Source organism: Equus quagga, chromosome 2, assembly GCF_021613505.1.
Source record: "Equus quagga isolate Etosha38 chromosome 2, UCLA_HA_Equagga_1.0, whole genome shotgun sequence".
NCBI lineage: Eukaryota > Metazoa > Chordata > Mammalia > Perissodactyla > Equidae > Equus > Equus quagga.
This window is the reverse complement of record NC_060268.1, coordinates 11331881-11352391: the sequence shown is the minus strand read 5'-3', so window position 1 is coordinate 11352391 and position 20511 is coordinate 11331881. Positions and strand designations below refer to the sequence as shown.

The window sequence follows — 20511 nt, the reverse complement described above, 5'->3', positions numbered from 1 at the left end:
TTTCTACAAATATCCAGATGAGGCTACTGTGGGATTGAAGAAGTAGTTGTAATTGGGATGGGACACAAGGAAAGGCTCCTGGAGGGTCTTCTGAAGTTCTATTTCTTGTCCCTGGGGGGTGATGCTTACAAGGATGTCCCCCTTATAATAATTCACTATGTGCTTGTTCTACGTGACTTTCTGTATCTGCAGTTTATTTTATGAAAATAAACAGGGGGCCAGTCCTGTGGCCGAGTGGTTAAGTTCACACATTCTGCTTCGGCGGCCCAGGGTTTCGCTGGTTTGGATCCTGGGCACAGACCTAGCACTGCTCATCAGGCCATGCTGAGGTGGCATCCCACATAGTGCAACCAGCAAGAACTACAACTAGAATCTACAACTATGTACTGGGGGGCTTTGAGGAGAGGAAGAAGAAAAAAAAAAAAGAAAATTGGCAACAGATGTTAGCTTAGGTGCCAATCTTTAAAAAAAGCAAAAAAACAAACACACAAAAAAAAGACCGGAAAAAATATGCCTTGGCTTTCAAGATTTTCTCTCTGATGTGAATATCAAGAACCTATTTTGGAATTGAAAGACAACAATTTGACTCTTCACTCTTAGACTAAACAGCCTCTTTTGAGCATATAAATATCATTGGCTCAGTCAAGGGGGGAGGGGTCCTCCAGGGAAATAGGTAGAAAAGAGAAAATTTCTGTTAACTGCTTAGAATTTCTCCCACCCCAGAGCGCTTAACCACTACAATATGCTTTTCAATGAGGCACACGCCCTGTCACCTCTCCCACCACCATTTACATAGCTTTATATTTGTTCTTCCTCATCCTATTTTTAATGAGCTTAAGCAAAAAGTGTTTTAGAAGTGGAAGAACAAGACTATAGGGAAATAGTCAAGAGGACATGGCTACAACAAGGACAATTAATTCAGCACACCTCCCACACTTGCTGAAATAAAACTGTATTTCCACAGCTTGATTAAGCATCCGCTACACGCCAGACACTGCCAGATACTGGGAACAGAGAGAAGAGAACATTAAACTTTTGTCTTGAGTGTGTTGCATAGAATGGTTTGTAAACTTTGTTTATAATCAGAATCACCTGGGAGAGGTTAAAACCTATCTATAGAGAGAGATTCCACAGCCCAGCCTCCAAAGACTGATTTAGCAGGTCTAGAGTTAGGTTTTTAAATATATATTATATTATGTTATATTATATAATATAAATATAATCACTGCAGATGATTTCAATGATAAAGTAGATTCAGGAACCACCGGTGGAGTAAGTTGCCACTAAAGCAAGCCCATGGAAGCAAATTAATTGGTGTGATTTGAGGAGACAATGAGACTGTCACCACTGCTCCCGCTCCTCCTGTTGTCCTATTCCCTGTCTCCACTCCTCAGCCCGGAGGAAGCCTTGAAAAGCAGCAGAATTGCAAGCAGAGGAGCTATGAAAGCCATCCGCCGGGCAGTCACTGGAAGGGGCAGAACAGATTTGGAACTTTCAAAGAGCCAACGAGAATTATCACTGTGTACCTATCTGTAATTGTGTCCTCCAAAACATGTATTTAAGTCCTAATTCCCAGTACCTGTGAATGTGACCTTATCTGGAAATAGGATCGTTGTGGTTGTAATTAAGTTAAAATGAGGTCACACTGAATTAGGGTGGGACTTAAAGCCAGTGACTGGTGTCCTTATAAGAAGAAAAAAATTTGAACACAGACACAAATAAGAGACACACAGAGGTAAGAAGGCCCCATGACAACAGAGGCAGAGATTGGAGTGACACAGCTGCAAGCCAAGAAATGCCAAGGATTGCATTAACCACCAGATGCCAGGAAGAGGGAATGAATGATTCTTTCCTAGAGACTTCAGAGGGATCAAGGCCCTGACAACACCTTGATTTCAGACTTCTAACCTCCAGAACTGCCAGAGAATGAATTTCAGTTGTTTTAAACTACCCAGTCTGTAGTAATTTGTTATAGCAGCCATAACAAACTAATACAGGTGGCAATGACACTGTGGCAAACCAGACTGTAGAAAATTACAAAGGGAGATTTGGGGAAAGAGATGTCCATATGGGGCTTTGCAAAGCTCCAACATATTCCTGGGAATCTGGGAAGGCAGATGCACGTGTAAGGCTGTGCACTTGCCCAGGAAAGATCTAAAAAGGTCCTACTTTCTCCAACTCCGGGAGATGCTGAGGTGCTGTGAAAGCAAGAAGTGAAGCCTAAGGTAGAACTGTAAACTGCCTGAGCAGTGAAGGCCTGCTTCAACACACACAGAGTCCCTCCACAAAGGGTGGGAGATCTATTGCTCCAATCAATTATATAAACCTCTGTGTAATCAGCAGCTGACCACTAAGCCACCTGAGCAGAGTTGGAGTTTGTTCAGTGGTCACACATGACAGGGAAGACAGACTTGTCAGATATATCAAGCAAAAAGCAACCATAAGACAGCTGAAGTTGTGGTACTAATATCATGCAAAGTAGACTTCAAAACAAAATGATTACTAGAGATAAGGAGGGACATTTTATAGTGATGAAAGAGCCCATACATCAGGAGATATAATAATTGTAAATGTAGGGGTGGAAGACATTTCCTCTTCCCAAATGTGGGTTCGTCTGGCCGGAGAACGAATTAAATTCACATGAGACAGAATAGCAAGAGAAAATTAAACAAAGCTTTATGAGGAACCATGGCCCGGGGCCTTTCTTCCCGAAGGAAGAAAGGGCACCGAAGAAGAAGTGGGGTGCACAGAGTGGTTATATACCCCCAAACAGGGTGTTTCACATGTGATTGACATGTCCCTCCCACAATAGTCACAAGATTGCCCTGTCGGCACAGCGCTTGATGGACACAGCAGGTAGTGGTCCGCTATCTGGGTGGGCGTAGCAGGAGGCAAGTCGATTGTCTGAAGCTGGGCGAGCAAGGCAATCAGTTCCTAGCCTAAGGAAAGATGCTTAATCCTTAAAGAAATGCCAACGTTGGGAGGGGGAGGGAAGTTAGTTACAGGAGGTTACCAGAGAAACACAATAAAATGCATATTTTAAGTCCTTGCCTTTGGTATTGATTAAGAGTTTCTAGAGAGAAAAGGTAATCTCCTTTCTTCTTCCTGGTACAGAGAGGGAGGCACCTTTTACAGATAGAGATTTACCTTACAAATGTAAATGTGTCCTAACGAAGGGCAAGTTCCGTTCCTCAGAGTCTCCTTCCCTGTCCCAGTCTGTCAAAAGCAATCAGCCTCAAATAATCCTGATGCCAAAGAGACATATCTTGGGGTGGCCAATTTCAGGTCCCTACAAAACATATATGCACCTATCAACAGAACTCCAAAATACATTTTTAAAAACCTGGCAGAACTGAAGGTAGAAACAGATCATTCAACAATAAAAGTTAGAGACTTCAGCAGCCCTCTTCAATAATGTCTAGAACAACTAAGGAAAAGACTGAACTGAAATAAAAGACTTGAAAATCTCTATAAACAAACTAGCCTTAACAGACTTCTATTGCACACTCTACCTAATAACAGCAGAATACACAATCTTCCTAAGCACCTGTGAAACAACTCCAGGATAGAAGATATGCTAGGCTGCAGGAGAGACCATAAAACAAGACTCCATAAGTTTAAAAGAGTTGAAACCATACAAAGTATGTTCTCTAACCACAATTGAATCGAATTAAAAATTAAAAACAGAAGGAATTTAGGGAAGTTTGCAAATATGTGGAAATTAAGCAACACCCTCCTAAATTACCAATGTATTTAAAAAAATCACAAGGGAAATTAGAAAATACTGAGATGAATGAAAATGAAAATACAACACGCCCCAACTTATTGGATGCCACTAAAGCAGTCTTGGAGGGAAATTTATAGCTGTAAATGCCTATATTAAAAAAGCAAGATCACAAATCAATAATCTAACTTTCCACCCCAAACAATTAGAAAACCAGAGTACACCCAAAATAAGGATAAGGATGGAAACGATAAAGATTAGATGAGAAATAAATGACGCAGAGAATAGAAATGCAAAAGGGAAAAATTGATGAATCCAAAAGTTAGTTCTTTGAAAAGATCAACAAAATTGGCAGAACCTTTGGTTAGAGTGGCTCCATCCCCAAAAGAGGAAATACTTAAATGACTGAAATTAGAAATGAAAGAGAAGACATCACTACCAACCTTTTGGAAATGAAGAAGAATTATATGGGGATACTATGAATAATTGTACGCCAAAAAATTAGATAACCTAGAAGTAATCACTAAAGTATTTAGGGGTGGTGGGGCATTAGGCTGGCTATTTGCTCTTAAGCAATTCAGGAAAACAAAGTTATTTTTACTGTACTTGCAACTTCTGCATACATGAAATCGTTTCAGGATAAGAAAAGAAAAAGAATGACACCATGTCAGGCTACTATTCACAGCAAGGCTTAATATTGTAAGAAAGAAGGAATCTCAAAGTTCGAACGATAATGGTTTACTTCTAACCAAGGGCAAAATTCATTAAAGTACCGGTTTCAACATGTGTGCGCACACATGCACAAATGTCTGAATTTGTGATTTCAGATGCAGAACAATTTCAGAATCATCTGGAAGGCGAAGGTGCGGCTGTTGGCACAGATGGCTGAAATGAAGCGGAGGTCATCGAAAGTAAGGAAGTCAAAGAGGTGGAATGCCCAGGCACTGGAAGAATCATCCATGAGGACTTTAAGACTGTGTAAAACGATGGCAGGTCTTAGGCTGGAGAGAAAGACATAAATTTGGTTCCAAGTCTTCCTTGTAAGGAAATGACTCCACAGGCAGCTATGAGATGAGTGTGGGGGTAGAAACTTTTAGGTAAGAAAGGAATGAACATCAAAGAGGTTGGAGAAATAATGAAGAAGTGATAGTAGAGAAGTAGTACAGAGAAGGAACGCTGACTCTAGCCTTAGGTAGCTCTTAAGAGACCATCCTTAGCTGGCTTGATTCTGCTATGGCTTCAAAATTTTATGGAAGACTTCATAGCCATAAATCAAAGGAAATTATATGAAGCTTGTTCTGCAATTGCTATCTGTCAGGAAATCAAATTTGAAAACAAACTGTTTTCTGTAATTCTTTCCTGATCTACTTAGAAGGGGAAATAATAGGGGATAATGTTAGAGTAATTAAGCTGACAGCTTATTCTTTACATAGGGCATTTGGACCCCAAGATTTGTAACGCCACCAGGGGCATGTTGCGTAACGAGTTAATGATGCATTCTCTGTTGTGTTGTAAGAATGATACAAGGGTGCCCTACTTTAAGACAAAGCATGTGTACACACACACACACACACACAGATATAGATGATTCTCTCTCTATATATAATTCTAGCTATAGATAATTTACATTTCATTTCGGTTACAGATGAGGCTATTTTTCAAGTTACAAAAAAAGTACCATATATGCTGTTCAAATAGTTACCTTCTTTACCGAGAGGTCATGTAGTAAAGAGGAAAGATAAACCAACACAACTGAGGTGAAATGAGACACACTGACAATTGGGGACATTGAGTAAACCATTTACTTACCTGATTTTAGTTTTACTTGTGAAATGATTTTATTTAAATTCCTTTGAATGTTGTTAACTCTAATAATTCATTTGTGATTTTATTTAAATGTAACTATTTAGACATATACTTAGTCTATGAAGTAAGTTACCTATTACTTTATTCCTTTAATGTTGCAATACCATTCATATGTATTTTATACATTGCACACTCAAGAACATCAAAATGGTTCTATGAAAATATAGTGTAAATTTTCTCCTGTTTTCATTCTTCCTGGTTACTAAGCTTGTTTCTCTATCTTTCTCCGTGCACCAACTCTCTCACACTTAAACTCCTAGCAGACTAATAAAAGTAGGATATTTTCTAGGGGTCTCAATTCCACTAGATAGTGATTATTATTATGTCATCTTTTTTTAGAGGAATGCTTCATTTAGATTACTTTCTAATACCCTGGGTCATAACAAGATATTTGTATTTACCACTTATTTCTTATGCTATTAATTCTTACGGAAAGCCGTTTACCATGCCTTTGTCCATGCAGACTATTGTTAAGTTGTAATCCTTCCAAGATGGGCATGTACGGTCACTGCATGCACTTTTATTAACAGGAGAAGGAAATGGTTTGGAATTCAAGATTTTCCTTGGATTAAACAGTACACAAGACCTTAGCAACTTTGGAGGAAATCCAGTTACTTTTGCTTTAATGCACCCAGAAGATCTCAAATCAATATGTAGTATTAACGTTTTAATTGAAAATTAACATCGCCATAATTAGAAGTGAGGATCAGCATCCTGATGTTTCAGAGAGGTCTCTCTCGTTGGAGAGGTCATTGCACTGGGGAGCACAAATGTTGGAAGAGGAAAACAAATCATCGGTCCCCTTGAGCAAGGACGCACAGAAAACCCTTGAATTGATGGTCAACTATAACCTGCTTCTAGAGCCAGCAACTCTGGCAACACGACAGTTTTGGTTTACAACAGAACAGACAAGTAGCAGTGATTTTGAAAGCAGAGTATAAGGAACCAAGGAAAAAGTTAATAGTTCTTAAAGATCTACTCCTTATTACCAGATTTAAAGATTTCCCCCTCAATCTAAAAGCAGGATGCCCTCTTGTTGCTATTCCCAGCATGCCCCTCAGCTGTTCTTCCTAAATTACTCCTCCAAGAAACCAATGATATCCGAGTCTGGGTTTTGAACAATCCTTTATTTTTTGCCTGGGAATTTCAAACCTATATACTCCCAGTCTGAACAATCTGCACAGAAGGTTTCCTTCCCACTTTGGTAAAAAATAAAATTTTAAAAATCGTATTCAGTTTCCTATTTGCTTCCAGTGTCTTAAAAAGTTCAACCACTTTGCCAACTCCCCCACAATAAACACAAGAAAATACCTCTCCCCCGTGGGATCCCGGCCCTCAGTACCACCCTAAGGCACTTGCACCTCTTCCATCTTCAGGGAAGGCGTGGCTAGTTTAGATTTAGCTCCTCAGCCCAGTAGAGGGAATTTAGGGGAAGGGGAATTTCTGCAGTAATCGTCAGTCTCACAAATAAGTTCCTCTTTTCTCTTTTCTCTGAAAGTGAAAAACTCTGCTCACAAGAAGTGCTCCTTGTCCCTTTTCCCTACGTATCACTGGAGCCAAGAGAAGACGCCGTCAGCGAGGCGCGCTCCGCTCTGTCCCGCAGACCACGGTCCCCGACCTTCACCCCGTTGTCTGTGCAATGGGCAGAAGTGGAGCGCAGAGCAGCGGCCTCAGCATCACTCTCCACGCCCGGTGGGGCCAAACGGCCCTTTCTCGGCCGGGAGGAAGGGCTCTTGTGGAAGCAGAGTTTGAAAAGCCCCAGCATTGTCATGGTCAAGATCACCAACACTACCACCGCTATGCTCACAAGTAAGAAGACCACGGTGGAGGAGGAGTCGAAAGGCTGGGAAGGCTGGGGAATGGCAGAGGAAGAGGTGGAATTAAACTTGGGCATTACGCTTCCCGAAGAGGTTATGGCGGCCTTTGACTTGACTTGAGGGGACGTTTGAAGGGTAGATAGCGTGCTCTGTGCTCCCCACCGAGGAATCTCGGGAATAGATGTTGCTGAACCGCCTCGTCCAGGGGTATGGGGTACCTCTGCTGGGTTCTCATGGACCCTGGGTGACCACGTTCTCTTCGGCACGGGGCTAGCTGCAGTGGCCGGCGGGTGACTGGTGGGCACCTCGGTCCCCCCAGAGGCCGGCTGTCCTTCCCTACTGGTTACACAAGAGCGTCCGTCTTTCCCCAGCACGAAGCCCGGAGCACACTCGCAGGCGAAGCCTCCCGAGTCGTCGAGGCAGTTAGGAAGCTCCGCGCATTTGCCAGCACGGAGGTACCTCCCGGGGCAGGGACAGAGCACGGCCCCGGAGGGTATCCCGTCCCAGCGCGCGCCGACCTCGTCCGCGATGCAGGTGGCGGTGACCGAGAGCTGCCCGGGGCAGAGCGCACTCACCTTGGTGCCGGGGGGACTGAAGTCCAGCGCGGCGCTGTGCAGCTGGAAGGGCGCGCGGTAGCTCAAGTCAGAGGCGGCCCCGGGGCGCGGCGCGGGGCACAAGCCCTCAAACTGGTATTTGCACAGGTAGCCGTTGGCGCGCGTGTGGCATCGCATCTCCTTCCAGCCCGCGGGCTCGACTCCCCCGGCGGCCTGGAGTCCCGCGCAACTCCGAGCGGTGCAGGAGCGTTGGGGCTCCTCCACCCATGGCAGCGTGTCGCTTTCGGACTCGCCGACGTCGGGGGACAACCAGGAGAAACCTCGCAACGGCTTGCTCTCCAGGGTGCAGCGGGATCGCCCGCGCTCCAGCGCCACCCAGAAGAGAAGGTCTTTGGAGCCCCCTCCGGGCCCCGGGCCCGCGCGCAGGAGCGCGAGCACCGCGCGGAGTTCGGCGCCCCCGCGCACCGTGCTGAGCGCCCCGCCGCGCAGGCTGCAGGCCTCCTCGGCCGCCAGCCGCTTGATGGTGGCGTGGTGCAGGCTGTAGCAGGCCCCTGAGGCCACGCAGCCCGCGCGGTCAGCGGTGGGGTGCTCGCCGCGGCCCGGCCGGGGCCAGAACGCCTGCCAGAGGAGGCACAGGGCGAGCGCCGGCCTCATCCTGGAGTCCCGCGCGCAAGGCCGCTCCCAACTTGGATCTGTCCCGCCGAGGGCGCGAGCTGTCCCGAGAGCTCGGTCACCGCCCCTACAGCTGGCTCTCCCCCTCCCCGCCCCTCTCCAGCCCGGCCCCTCGACCTCCCGGAATCCCCACCAAGGTCCTGGAGGCAAACGGCTTCCTTAGGCCGCGACAGGAAGCGCGTCCGGCGCTCCGCCAGGCCCCTGCAGCCCGGATTGGTTCTGGGGTCAGGGACACGGCGGGCGCCGGGCCCGGGGAAGCAGTCGAAGGCCCTGCTCGGAGCAGGAGAGAAGGCAGAAAGTCGTCCCCGGGAAGAGTGCATCGTTTCCCCGCTTAGGGGGTTCCAGGACCTCGGATCCCCAAACACGCGGCGGGCGCACAGGGACGGGAGGATCGCGGAGGGGAGCTGGCCGCCGGCCCACACCGTCCTCGTGCAGTGGCCGGAGCGGGTCTGCCTCACGACGGGGCGGACGCCTCCGGCCTCCCAGCGGCCTGGGACTGCGGGGAACAGCTCCTGAGAACCGAAGCTTCTCCCTTCGCCCCAGGGGAGCACCGGTTCACAGGCCGAAGCCTCACTTCTCTCCTCTGTCAAAGGAGAGTCCAGCGTGCTAATTGCTAATCAAAGGACGCGGAGTTTCTTGTGGATGTCTTAAATGGAAAATCCTGCTTCTTCTTCAGCGCTTGCCTTAAAGGTTTATTTTTGGGGCCTCCCGGCACAGCGGTTAAGTTCTCGTGCTCTGCTTCCGCCTGGGCTTCAATGGTTCAGATCCCAGGCATGGACCTATGCACCAATCATCAAACCATGCAATGTCAGCATCCCACATGCAAAATAGAGGAAGATGGGCACAGATGTTAGCTCAGGGGACAATCTTCCTCTGCAAAAAAAAAAAATAAAAAGTTTATTTTTCGCTTCCATTTGTTTCTCTGAAATGGCCTGATTGGCTCATTCAGGAAAGGAAATGTATTTCTAGGCCTAAATGAAAAATAATGACTGTAGATCTTAACTGTTAGCTTGGTGGGTTTCCTTACCACTATATTGGTTCATAACTTCTTCTAGCTTATAGGTTATAGATAAATGAACTCATGGCCTTATTAATGTTTGAGAACTACCCCATGGGTGATTTTATCCTTGAACTATTTTAATATCATTTTCTCCTTTGATTAAGTGCCAATATTTGTAGCAGTAAGTTGTAAAAGTCTCCTTTAAGGGATACTAAGTTCAATATCCTTAGGAAATTAAAATATTTATTACATTATAATGCATATTGTATAAGGTAAAAAAAACACAACTTAAAAGATGGGTGAGCCTGTTTCTTCAGAGTGCCAACTGATGTTTGATGTTTTGTTTTAATAAAAACACTTCCACTCAGTTGGAAGTGGGGAGAAATTAAAGATGAGTAAAGGAAGGAAAAGTTCGACACTGCCCTATCTATGAAAGGATTTTCTTTTTAGCAACACATACAATTCCACATAATTTTAGGAAATAGATTATCTGTCTTAGCTCACAGCTGCCAAATATTGCAATCAGAAATACATGAAGAGTTTCACCTAAGTCCTCTTAACTGTGCCCGATGCTTTTGAATATCTGTAATCAGAATGAAGCTTGCCCTTCCATGAATAATGCACACCACAGTTGTAACTCATGGTGTTGTACCGGATGGGGCTGTTCAGGTTCAGGAGGGGGGCTGAGGAGGGAGGTTCCAAGACCACATCTCACACTCTCACCTCAGTTTTACCACTGCTGTCACTCTTCTTCTCCTCTTGGAGATTCCAAGTATCTTCACAAAGGACTGTGAACACCATGAGGCAGGGGCACACATACCTTGCTTTGGCTGACTGTGGAGTTTTGCAGCGGAATTTCTCTTCTACCCTTGCTGTTCCCCAATTTAAAGGACATTCATTAGTCCTTCATTTCAGATGTCCGAGAATCACCTTAAACATGACTTTGCATTTAAATTAACTTAATGTCTTATGAGAAAGAAACATGAAAATCTAGAAATCCAGTTGAAAGATTTTAAAAATACTTAATCACTTGGGCCAGCTCTGTGTAATCCTTTAAGGTGTAAAACCTTTGCAATATAATGACTGTGTGTTTGTAAATGTGCCCACGCAACACTGCTGTTTTAACATTTTACAAACCTAAGTAGTCAATGGAAATCTCTTAGATATGTTTAAAATCAGTAGGGAATGAGGGGAGGTTTCTAGTGCAAGAAAAAATGAATGACTGGAAAGCTTGTAGTAAATATTTTATGACCTCACCCCTTGGCGTTTTGCCTGGAGAGGCAGGATATTAGAAGAGAACACAGTGGCCACAATGACGTCCTGTCACAGTCCTGGCCATGTCTGCAGTGATGGGAAAGAAGAGTCAGAAAAAAAATCAGCTTCAAGTAAGACATATATCATTTTGTAATTGCTTTGTGTTGATCTACATACACTAACATATTTTGAAGTGTATAGCATACTTGAAAAAACTAAAAACGATTAATTTTTTATTTTTAAACAGTATTAATTAAGAGCATAATAAGATACCATTTCACCTCCATTGGATTCCAAATATTTAAAATTCCTATAACACCAAGCGTGGATCCGCAGGCTCTTTTATATGTGATAGATGAGAGCAACAACTTTAGAAAAGCTTGCCATTTTTTTCCTAAAATCAAAGATTTATGTACTCTATACACTGGTCCTTCCGTGCACAGGTGTATATTCGAGAGAAACTCTTGCACATGTACAAGAAAAGATATGTAAAAGGAAGATGTTTATAGCAGTACTGTTCATATTAACAAAAAACAGAATGAACCAAATGGCCAGCAACAGAGAGTACATAAATAAACTACGGTACATTCACTCCCTGAATATAGTATAGCAAGTAAAATGAACGCAGTGTAGCCACAAGTAACACTATGAATTAATCTTATCAATACAACGTTAGGTGACAAACGTTCCAAAAGATTATACAGAGCCTGACATTCCTTTCGTAAAAACTTTTAAAAATTACTAAGTATATATTTGTGTACTTTTCAGGAAAAAAATGGTTACAATACAAGATAAAAGGAACAATAAGATTCTGAGTGATGGAACATATTAAGAACGTGTTTCGGGGTGACAGATCCTTTGGGTGGAAGGGAGAAGGCGGTTGGCCTGGTGGGCAGACAGGAGATTTGATGTGGCCTGTGGTTAGAGTCTCAGCTTTCTCTTTGGATAGTAGCTTTGTAGGTGATTATTTCAGTATTAAAAATAAATAATTAAATAATTAACAAAGTAAATAAGAGCTCTACACGTGGACATATGATGAGAGAATGACATGAACCAAAAATTACAATTAATCTGACTGAGCAGCTGAGTTCCAAAATGTAAAATAAAAATAAAATCAAGATGTTAGGGGGCCGGCCTGGTGGCGCAGCAGCTAAGTGCGCACGTTCAGCTTCTCAACGGCCCAGGGTTCGCCAGTTTGGATCCCAGGTGCAGACATGGTGCTGCTTGGCACGCCATGCTGTGGTAGGCATCCCACATGTAAAGTAGAGGAAGATGGGCACAGATGTTAGCTCAGGGCCAGTCTTCCTCAGCAAAAAGAGGAGGATTGGCAACAGATGTTAGCTGAGGGCTAATCTTCCTCAAAAAAAAAAAAAAATGTTAGTTACATTTTCAAAAACCTTTGTCAATAAATTTTCCTTTGATCCATACGTTCTTTTGCAGGTAACACATTTAAATTTAAATTTAAACACTTTCTAAATTTAAGCCAATTATTAATCTGAAGAAGCATAATAAATAAAATACTTTCCCTATGTTTCTAGACTTTTCAGACAATCTGTGTATTCGTAAGAATCATGTAAGATATTAATTTGTTCATTTATTTATACAAGGGCATCCAAAGAACCATAGAGAACATATAAGGAAAGTGAGTTTAATCCAACATTTTCAATTGAAATATTAATTTAAAATATCAGAAACAAAGATGGAGAAAGACAAAATTTCACTAATCACATTCCAAGTAATCTCATAAATTTATAAAGTTGTTGATCTTCACTGAATAAATTCTATTATTGTTGAAAGAAATCATCTGGGTCTTAGCATATTTCTGAGTTCACTTAAGATACATGAAAATACTTCAGAGGAAATTGAATAGAAGGCAATATTCCATTAGGAGAACATAGCATTCAGAAACTGATCTAAGCTAGAGACTAAGAATTGTGAAGATTCATAGCCTTTTAGAACTATATCGGATCCTAACTAAATGATCAATGATGAATGTCTTTATACTTTTAACTGACAGCATTTTAAATTCTATTTCTCAAGTGTCCATGGGGCGCTTAATGAGTGATAAAATCTGGTAACTTTATTTGCTGAAAACACAACTTCTAAATTCTCATTATGTACAAGTCCCAATCAGGATATATGGTCTGACTCCTAATCCAACAGATCATATAGGCTCATAACCTAAAAAATTCATATACACCCGAAAAGATAAAGACTTCTTTCAGGTGGCGTTGTATTTAAGCCATCTGCACACGTTTACGTACAGTCAGTCACTTCAGAAATGTATGTCACAATTAGAGTCCTCTTCTGCTTTAGTGAACAGCATGACTAGGTACAGAAATAAGAAACTTTAAAAAACATTAAACTTTCAGCTCCGTCATACAAACTGCTCTCTAAACAGAGGCAGGGCTGACCATATTCCTGGGTACAAGGAAGGTAATAGAAAAAATTATTCTCTGCTGGCCATTATGGAATCTGCCCACTTCCCCATTGCCAAGTCTATAGTCAAGAAATAATGAAGGAATGACTCACGCACGTAAAAGCCTTGTTACAATCCAAATGCCTAACAAGTTCTAAAGTATAAATGTTTATCCTGCTACTCAGGTATTTTTTCAAAATTGCCTACAGAGCTGGTTTATGAGCCACGCTTGAAAGTCAGTCTCGTTAAAGTCATAGTTACACACACGCAAGTGCACACACACACACACACACACACACACACCCCTCAAGTCCATAAATCTTGAAGTTCTTCAGGCCCTAGCCATGGCTCCTCTTTTCTTCCCACTGAATAGCCTTTCCCTCGTGTAATCTCATCTCGTCTCATCCCACAGTCTTGGATAGCATCTCTATGCCAGTGATGCCCAAACTTACTGCCACACTCCATTCTTTTTGACTGAGCTCTAAATTCATGTGTCCACCATCTACTTAATATTCCCACTTGGATGTCTCATAGGTATTTCAAATTCTCATTTCCTAGACAGAATTTTGGTTCTTCCCTCTTGAGCCAGCTTCTCATCTTGCCTTTGTCATTTTAGTAAACGGCACATCTATCTTCCAAGATGCTCACCTCCAGCTCCCTCACCTCTTGTACTGGTCAGGTTTTTTCAGGTGTAATTGACAGAAATCCAACTCAAACCAGCTACATGCAAAGGAATTATATGATTCATTTAATGGGAAAAATTCTGGGGTAGTTCCAATAGTCAAATGGAGTACTGCCAAACCACAGCAGCCAGGAGATTCTATCACACCAAGATATGTCTCAATCTCTTTCCCCTTCTCTTCTCTCCAAGGCTGCATCCTCTACTGTTTCCTTTGCCTTTCTCCAAATGACCTTGAACAAGACCACTGACAGTTCTCATGTCAGACCTTTATAACCTTCTACTAAAGAAGGAAAGTCTTCTCCTCTATCTCCATTAGGAAAATCCCAGGAAAGGATACTGATTGATCCAGCTTCAGTAATTTGCAAGTCCTTGGCTCAATCACTGTAGCCAAAAATATAGGACCCAGTGACCAGTGATTTCCTTGAGAGGGCAGAGTCTGTACCAGAAGGATATGTAAAGAATATTCAATTCTATGTCTACAGTATAATTTGAATAGATTCAATTTTATGTCTCCATTTTTGATCATCCTAGTCAACCCTATTATATGTCTTCTCACTGGTCTGCCTGCATCATTCTGATCCCCATGGAATCTACTCTTCAGAGTCATCAGGATGATCTTTAAGAATCTTAGTCTCATTATGCCTCTCTTCTGTGTAAATCCCTTTAATGACTTTGGATTGCTCCTAAAATAAAGCTCAAAATCCTTACTGAGACCTACGAGGCCCTGGCTCCTACGCCCCTTTCCAATTTTACCTTCTTGTCCCTCTGGTGTGAGTTCAATTGCCAGCACCTCAGTGAGCTCTTTCAAGGTAATCCAATCTCCATTACCCCACCGAGCAACCCTATACCCCTAGTCTCTTCTTTGATATTTAGTCTATGGCTCTTTCTATGATATCAACCTATTGTTTTCTTCATAGCCATCATTACTCTCCAACATTACCTTGTTCATTTATTTGTTTTTTGCCTGTCTCCCACTCAATATAAGCTCCATAAAAAGAGTACTTGTCACAAATGTATAAATGAATGTATGAATGAATCTTCCACCATTCTCCCCCTGGTTCATTATGCTCCAGCGACAGTGACCTGTTCTCTCTTCCTCCAAAACACCTACAGAATTCTTACATGATTTCTCTTTACCTAAACCATTCCTGTCTGTCAGATTTTTTTAAATTACATTTTAGGAAATCGTGAAGTGTAATGTACATATAGAAAAGTGCCTCCAACAGTTACGTACAGGTCTTCTAAACGACCCTGAAGCCATCATCCAAACCAAGAAACAGAATAGGGCCAGCTTATGGTTACAGCTTCTTTGGGAAATTTCCTTCCTGCTCTGCTCAACCTCAAGGCTACTTGTCTTGATTAGGAGAGGTTTACCCTCCTTTCTGGTTTACCCCGACATTGAGGATGTAGCTCAGCTGATTGGTAGGAGGGTCTCCTTGGGTGGGGCTGGGTTTAGACTCTTGTTCCTCTCTCCCCTTGAGGTCCTGAAAACAAATTCAAGATCATCAGGATTGGTGGCAAATTTCCAAGGGCAAAAGTGCCTCAGTGCTCACCTTAGGGTTCTCTGTTCTTTCTTCCCCATAGATTTCAACCTGCTTGTGTGTGTGCATGTATGTGTGCATGCACATATATACATGCATGTGTACATGTGTTTGTATATTTCATCACTGTTCGTTGTCCTCTCCGAGAGGGTTGGTTTCTTAACTTGGGTTCCCTCAAAAGCATACTCTGAGACAAGGATTTGGGAGCAAGTAATTTATTTGGATGTGAGACCAGAGTCATTGGCAAGGAGTAGGATGTGATACAGGGAAGAGGGGAAAGTCAAAGTTATATAAGAATTACAGCTATGGGCATCTAGGGCCCAGTCCTGCTGGGAACCCTCTGACAGACTATAAAACCCAACTAAGTGTGTCCCACTGAGGAGCGGTAAAGCTGGGGTATTTATTTACACACTCCTGTCCCCCAAGCAAGAAGCTGCAGGGCGTTTGGTCTTAGGCTCTTCTAGCAATCTCTGGGCACAGGTCAAGCACACTCTGGTGTCTGAAGAACATCTTCAGGCAGAAGGACACCAAAGGTGTGTGTAGCATTCACTAGAGTTGGTCTCAATAACTCAGCCAGCCATATTCCCACCATCCTTCAGCTGTTACCTTAAACGCCCCCTCTCCTAGCCCTGAGCTATAGATCGGGTTCCCTACTTTATTTGATCTCATGGATTCTTGGACTTTATTCTTCATAGCACTTATCACAAATGTGAGTATATAGTTATTTGTGTGATTTAATGTCCGTGTCCTCTACCACCTTGCTACTCAAATGCCAGCAACGTTGGCATTAAAAGGGAGTATATTAGAAATGCAGAATTACCACAGACACACTGAATCAGCATTTGCATACTAACGAGATCCCCAGGCGATTTGTATGCACATGAAAGTTTGAGAAGCTCTGCTCCACTAGACTGTGTTTTCTTGGGGGCAGTGGCTGTGTCTCTCTTCTTCACTATTTATCCTGGGTCTCTAGTGATGTAGCTGATATATAGTAAGCACTCAAGAAATAATAGTTCACTGAACACACACACACGCCAATGCACACCTGTGTAGGCATGCACACACATAGTACACACAAATATGATAAAGCACCAGTGATTTAGTAAAAATGCTGTATGTTAGTAATTGAACACATGGAATTTTCTAGCTTTTTGTCAAAAATCAGATTATCTTCCCATGGAGCCAGCAGTTCAGGGACCACTGGCTAGTGTGTCTCCTAGCAAATTGATCTGAAGTATGTGCTAGTTTAGAAACTATTGTTAAGACATTCTAATAACAACAAAGTAGGCAGCATTTTTATTTAGGTTTCTGGACAGCTCACCGTGGCGCCTGACCCAGCGCGAGTTTCATGCTGTGGTTCGGGCTTGGAGGATTTGTGTGGTAAGTGTGCTTGATCATCAGGGCATGCCTTGAGATGAAAGTGGGCCTTTTCCACTGTTGCCTGTAGAATTTCCACTTCACAAAGCTGGAAGAGGGAGGAAAAAAGTCACAACTACTTACATTCAAATGCTATTAGGATTATCTGTTATCAGTTTGTAAGAACTAGGGATAATCAGCAGTTATCTTAGCATTTACCTTGTAGGGGGCAGTGGGAACCCTGAAATTATTATTAGCCAGACTGAATATCTGGCCCATTTTAAGGCCTATGTATCTGATAAATTCACATCCCCCTGCACAAGAGACTTGATATTGGCTGTTCCAGAGATGTGATTTATGCTTACTATAATACAGCATTTCAAATACATTCAGAAGATTTTTGTTTGACCTTCAGATTTAGCATGAATTTAGCATGAATTTTTGTTTTAAAATAGCAGTGATTTAGGCAAATCTATTCAATACGATCGGACGCCATATATTTTCTTGGTACGCTACCTCTTCATTTTGTACTGAATTCACATAATAGGACATGATTTATTACAGTGGGGAGAGGGAAAGTGCTGCCTGCTACATTCCAGTTCTAGAACACACACCTCTGTCTGTGAAAAACTGAAGACCTTCAGTATTATATTTTTGCCAAATTACACCTTTTGTGAATGGTCTTACTGTGGGTTTGGCTTTACAATTATTGACAGATCGGAATAATTTCTAGCAATTTTCTTTCAATCCTTCATATTTAGCGTAGGAATTCACAATTTTCAATGTATTCGTGAACATGTCATTGTTTCATAATAACCGTTCCACACACTCTCTGATTGGCCCTGTGCTGACTGGAAGGCTGGCTGAGGGGTCCTCTGCGGAACTGCAGTTTTCCTGGTCTTCTATGTAACAGGGTCACCTGAGTCACAGGACATGGAGGTGGAGGGCAAGGAAGGAGTTGAGAAAGACATCGGCCATTACAACCTGGGGTGGTCTGGGGTGATGGCAGCCTTGCAGGAATGGTGTCTAAACGTGCCTTCAGGATGAAGTGGGGGAGACATGAGGGCAGGTGGGCTGTGCCTTTTACGTGCTCTGGGTCTTCTGCCCAGTGGCGTGGAAACCCAGCAGAAGATCTCAGGGAAAAGGATGCGTAAATCCCTCTTCCCTCACGCCTGGAGCGCCCTGAGGACTAGGAAGCCTAGTGGAAACTGATTTCAGCCCAGAGAAGGCGTCGCAGCACAGTGGGAAATCCTCTTTCCCTCTCTGTACTGAGAGAAGTCAGAAAAGCCTCTACTGCGTCCCCTTTGTTAAGTGATGGACACACATCCTCTGACTTTGCTACACCTAGAAATCTCAGCCCAGCAGTGAGGGCCCCCCTGCCCCCCGCGCCCCGTCCTTCTCTGACTTTCTCTTCATGTTGCAGGATAAGCTCTGCCTTATCCTTCTTTAAAGATGAAGGATAAACATTCAGGAATAAACAAGCATTCATTCATTCAGCATGTATTATTGGGCACCTCCCACGTTCTTGGCACTGAGACCCAAACTGGGAATACAGTGATAAATAAAATAGAAACATCTCCTTGCTTTAAAGGCATTTACGATCTAGTGAAAGACATAAGTAAATTAACAGATGGATAGTTACCAAGTGTGAGAAGTGCTATGAAGGAAAATAACAGGGAGTTATAAACTCGAATTACAGAGAGCATACACTTAGCCTCACTGGTCCTGGAAGGGTGAAGATGCATCATGCCAGCTGAGGCCCCAGGGTGAGCAGGTGGTGTGAGAGTAGAAACAGGATCAAATCCTGCTGCAGGAGACAGCGAGAGTGGTAGCTCAGAGCGGAGTCTGCGAGCCCCCGTGAACGTCGGAGCTCCCTTCTCAGGGGTGTTGGTGGGGGGAAACACTGCAGGCAGCACCTGCTTTTCGCTTTTATGCAAATTTCACCTGCAGTCAGTTGAGTCCTGTCAGAAGTGTGACCTACAGTCACAGAAGTTCATGGGTTTTCTAACACCAAAAGGACCCTGTCTTCAGACTGAAGTTCCATTGTCTCATGCCAAAATGACATAAATGGCCTACTTCCGGTTGAGATCTCTCCCCAAAGGAGAAACTGCAAATACCCTTGAATCTTTCTCTTCCTCTCTTCCATGAACAATTGGCCACTCTTTCCTGTGGTTCCACCCTAGACGTGTCTCTTGACTATATCCTTTGTGCTCTTTCTGCTCCCGCCACCTCTGCCCTAAGTCACATAGACTCTTGTACTGGCCTCCACACCGGCGTCTCGCCTCCACCCTGCAGCTCCCCCTGCCCCGCCCAGCACGCTCTGCCCTCCATACGCTCTGAGGTTATTGTAAAGCACACAGCCGCTGACGTCACCTTCCACTCCCCACCCTCCCCACTCTTCTTGCTCCCAAATTAAAAAACTCTGCATGGCTTCTTATTTCCCTCCCACAAAACTAAAGCCTTTGCTCTGTGAACACACTGCTTTGTATTATTTGCCTAGTTTTCTGTGTGATAGTTCCGGCTTCCCAACTACATTTCTTAAGCCAGTAATACTTTGTAATGGGACGATATCTACACCCTCCAGAACAGCAACAGCAATAGAATAGCAATAAACAGGCTGTTTGATTAATTTCAACAGCTAATAAATTAAGTCCATGGGTGTCCTGCGTTATCGCTCGTGGCTGGCTGGAACCGTGATTTGCCTTTTCATAATTAAAATAATAAACACCTGCTTTATTTGACTAATCAGAATATTTGGGTCCCTGTGGGCAATAGCTTTCTTCGTTTTGAGCCCTTGGTCTGTACACACTGGAGGTCGTTTTTGTGAGGGCAGCGTTAACCCCACACTAAATCATCCACTCATTACTTCAGATACTGCTCCCCGAGTTCACCGCACCCATGTGCTCTCCTTTCAAAGCAATTGGACAGAAAATAGTCTCAAGGTGTAAATCTTTTAGTTCTTTAAGTATAAAGCAGACAAGTTAAATACGATCACAGCTTTAAACTGTGTATGCTTTCAAAGGAACTCAAGTGGAGGTCTCTCTTATTAGTACTGGACACAAGGAGAAGAGTCTGGAAAACACAGGCTCCATGAGAAGAGATGAGAGGAGAATCCCTTTCTTTCCTCTTTCCACTAACGTGCTCTGAGGTCCTACTTCCAAGCCTGCAAAGCTGTTGGTGAATTTCCACGCTGTGTCCTGAATAGTCATCAGGGGTATTTTGTATTAATACCTTCTAATAATTTCAAATATTCTGGTCTTAAATGAAGAAAGCCAAACATGAGAAAGGACTGAATTTGGCAACAACTGTCTCCACCTGAGACTCATGAGGATCGCAGTCCAGATGCTCCTGAGCTCATGCTTGGTTTGGTCCGGATTCCACCATCAGGGAATTCCCTCTGCTTTGTGGATGTCCAACTGCTTCTCAGGAAATGGCTTCAACTTCTTCCCATCCCAAACATGAGGAAGTAATATTTTTCCTTTGCATTATATTTAAATCTTCTCTCTTTAAACTGCTACTTAACTTGCTTAAGAGTATAATTACCAGGGAGTAGAATGCCTTAGATATGAGAAAAAGAAACAGTAAAATCCACTTGGAACAACTTTTAATAAGATATGTCTTTCCAT

At 43.2% G+C, this 20511-nt stretch overlaps 1 protein-coding gene across 1 annotated transcript; it reads right to left on the bottom strand.

Annotated features, from left to right (window-relative positions):
- Positions 1-6698: 6698 nt before the first annotated feature.
- CLEC14A (C-type lectin domain containing 14A) lies at positions 6699-8725 on the bottom strand. The gene has a single exon (XM_046653803.1). The coding sequence runs from the start codon at positions 8613-8615 to the stop codon at positions 7131-7133; it is 1485 nt and encodes a 494-aa protein (XP_046509759.1). The 5' UTR covers positions 8616-8725; the 3' UTR covers positions 6699-7130.
- Between the last annotated feature and the right edge of the window lie 11786 nt (positions 8726-20511).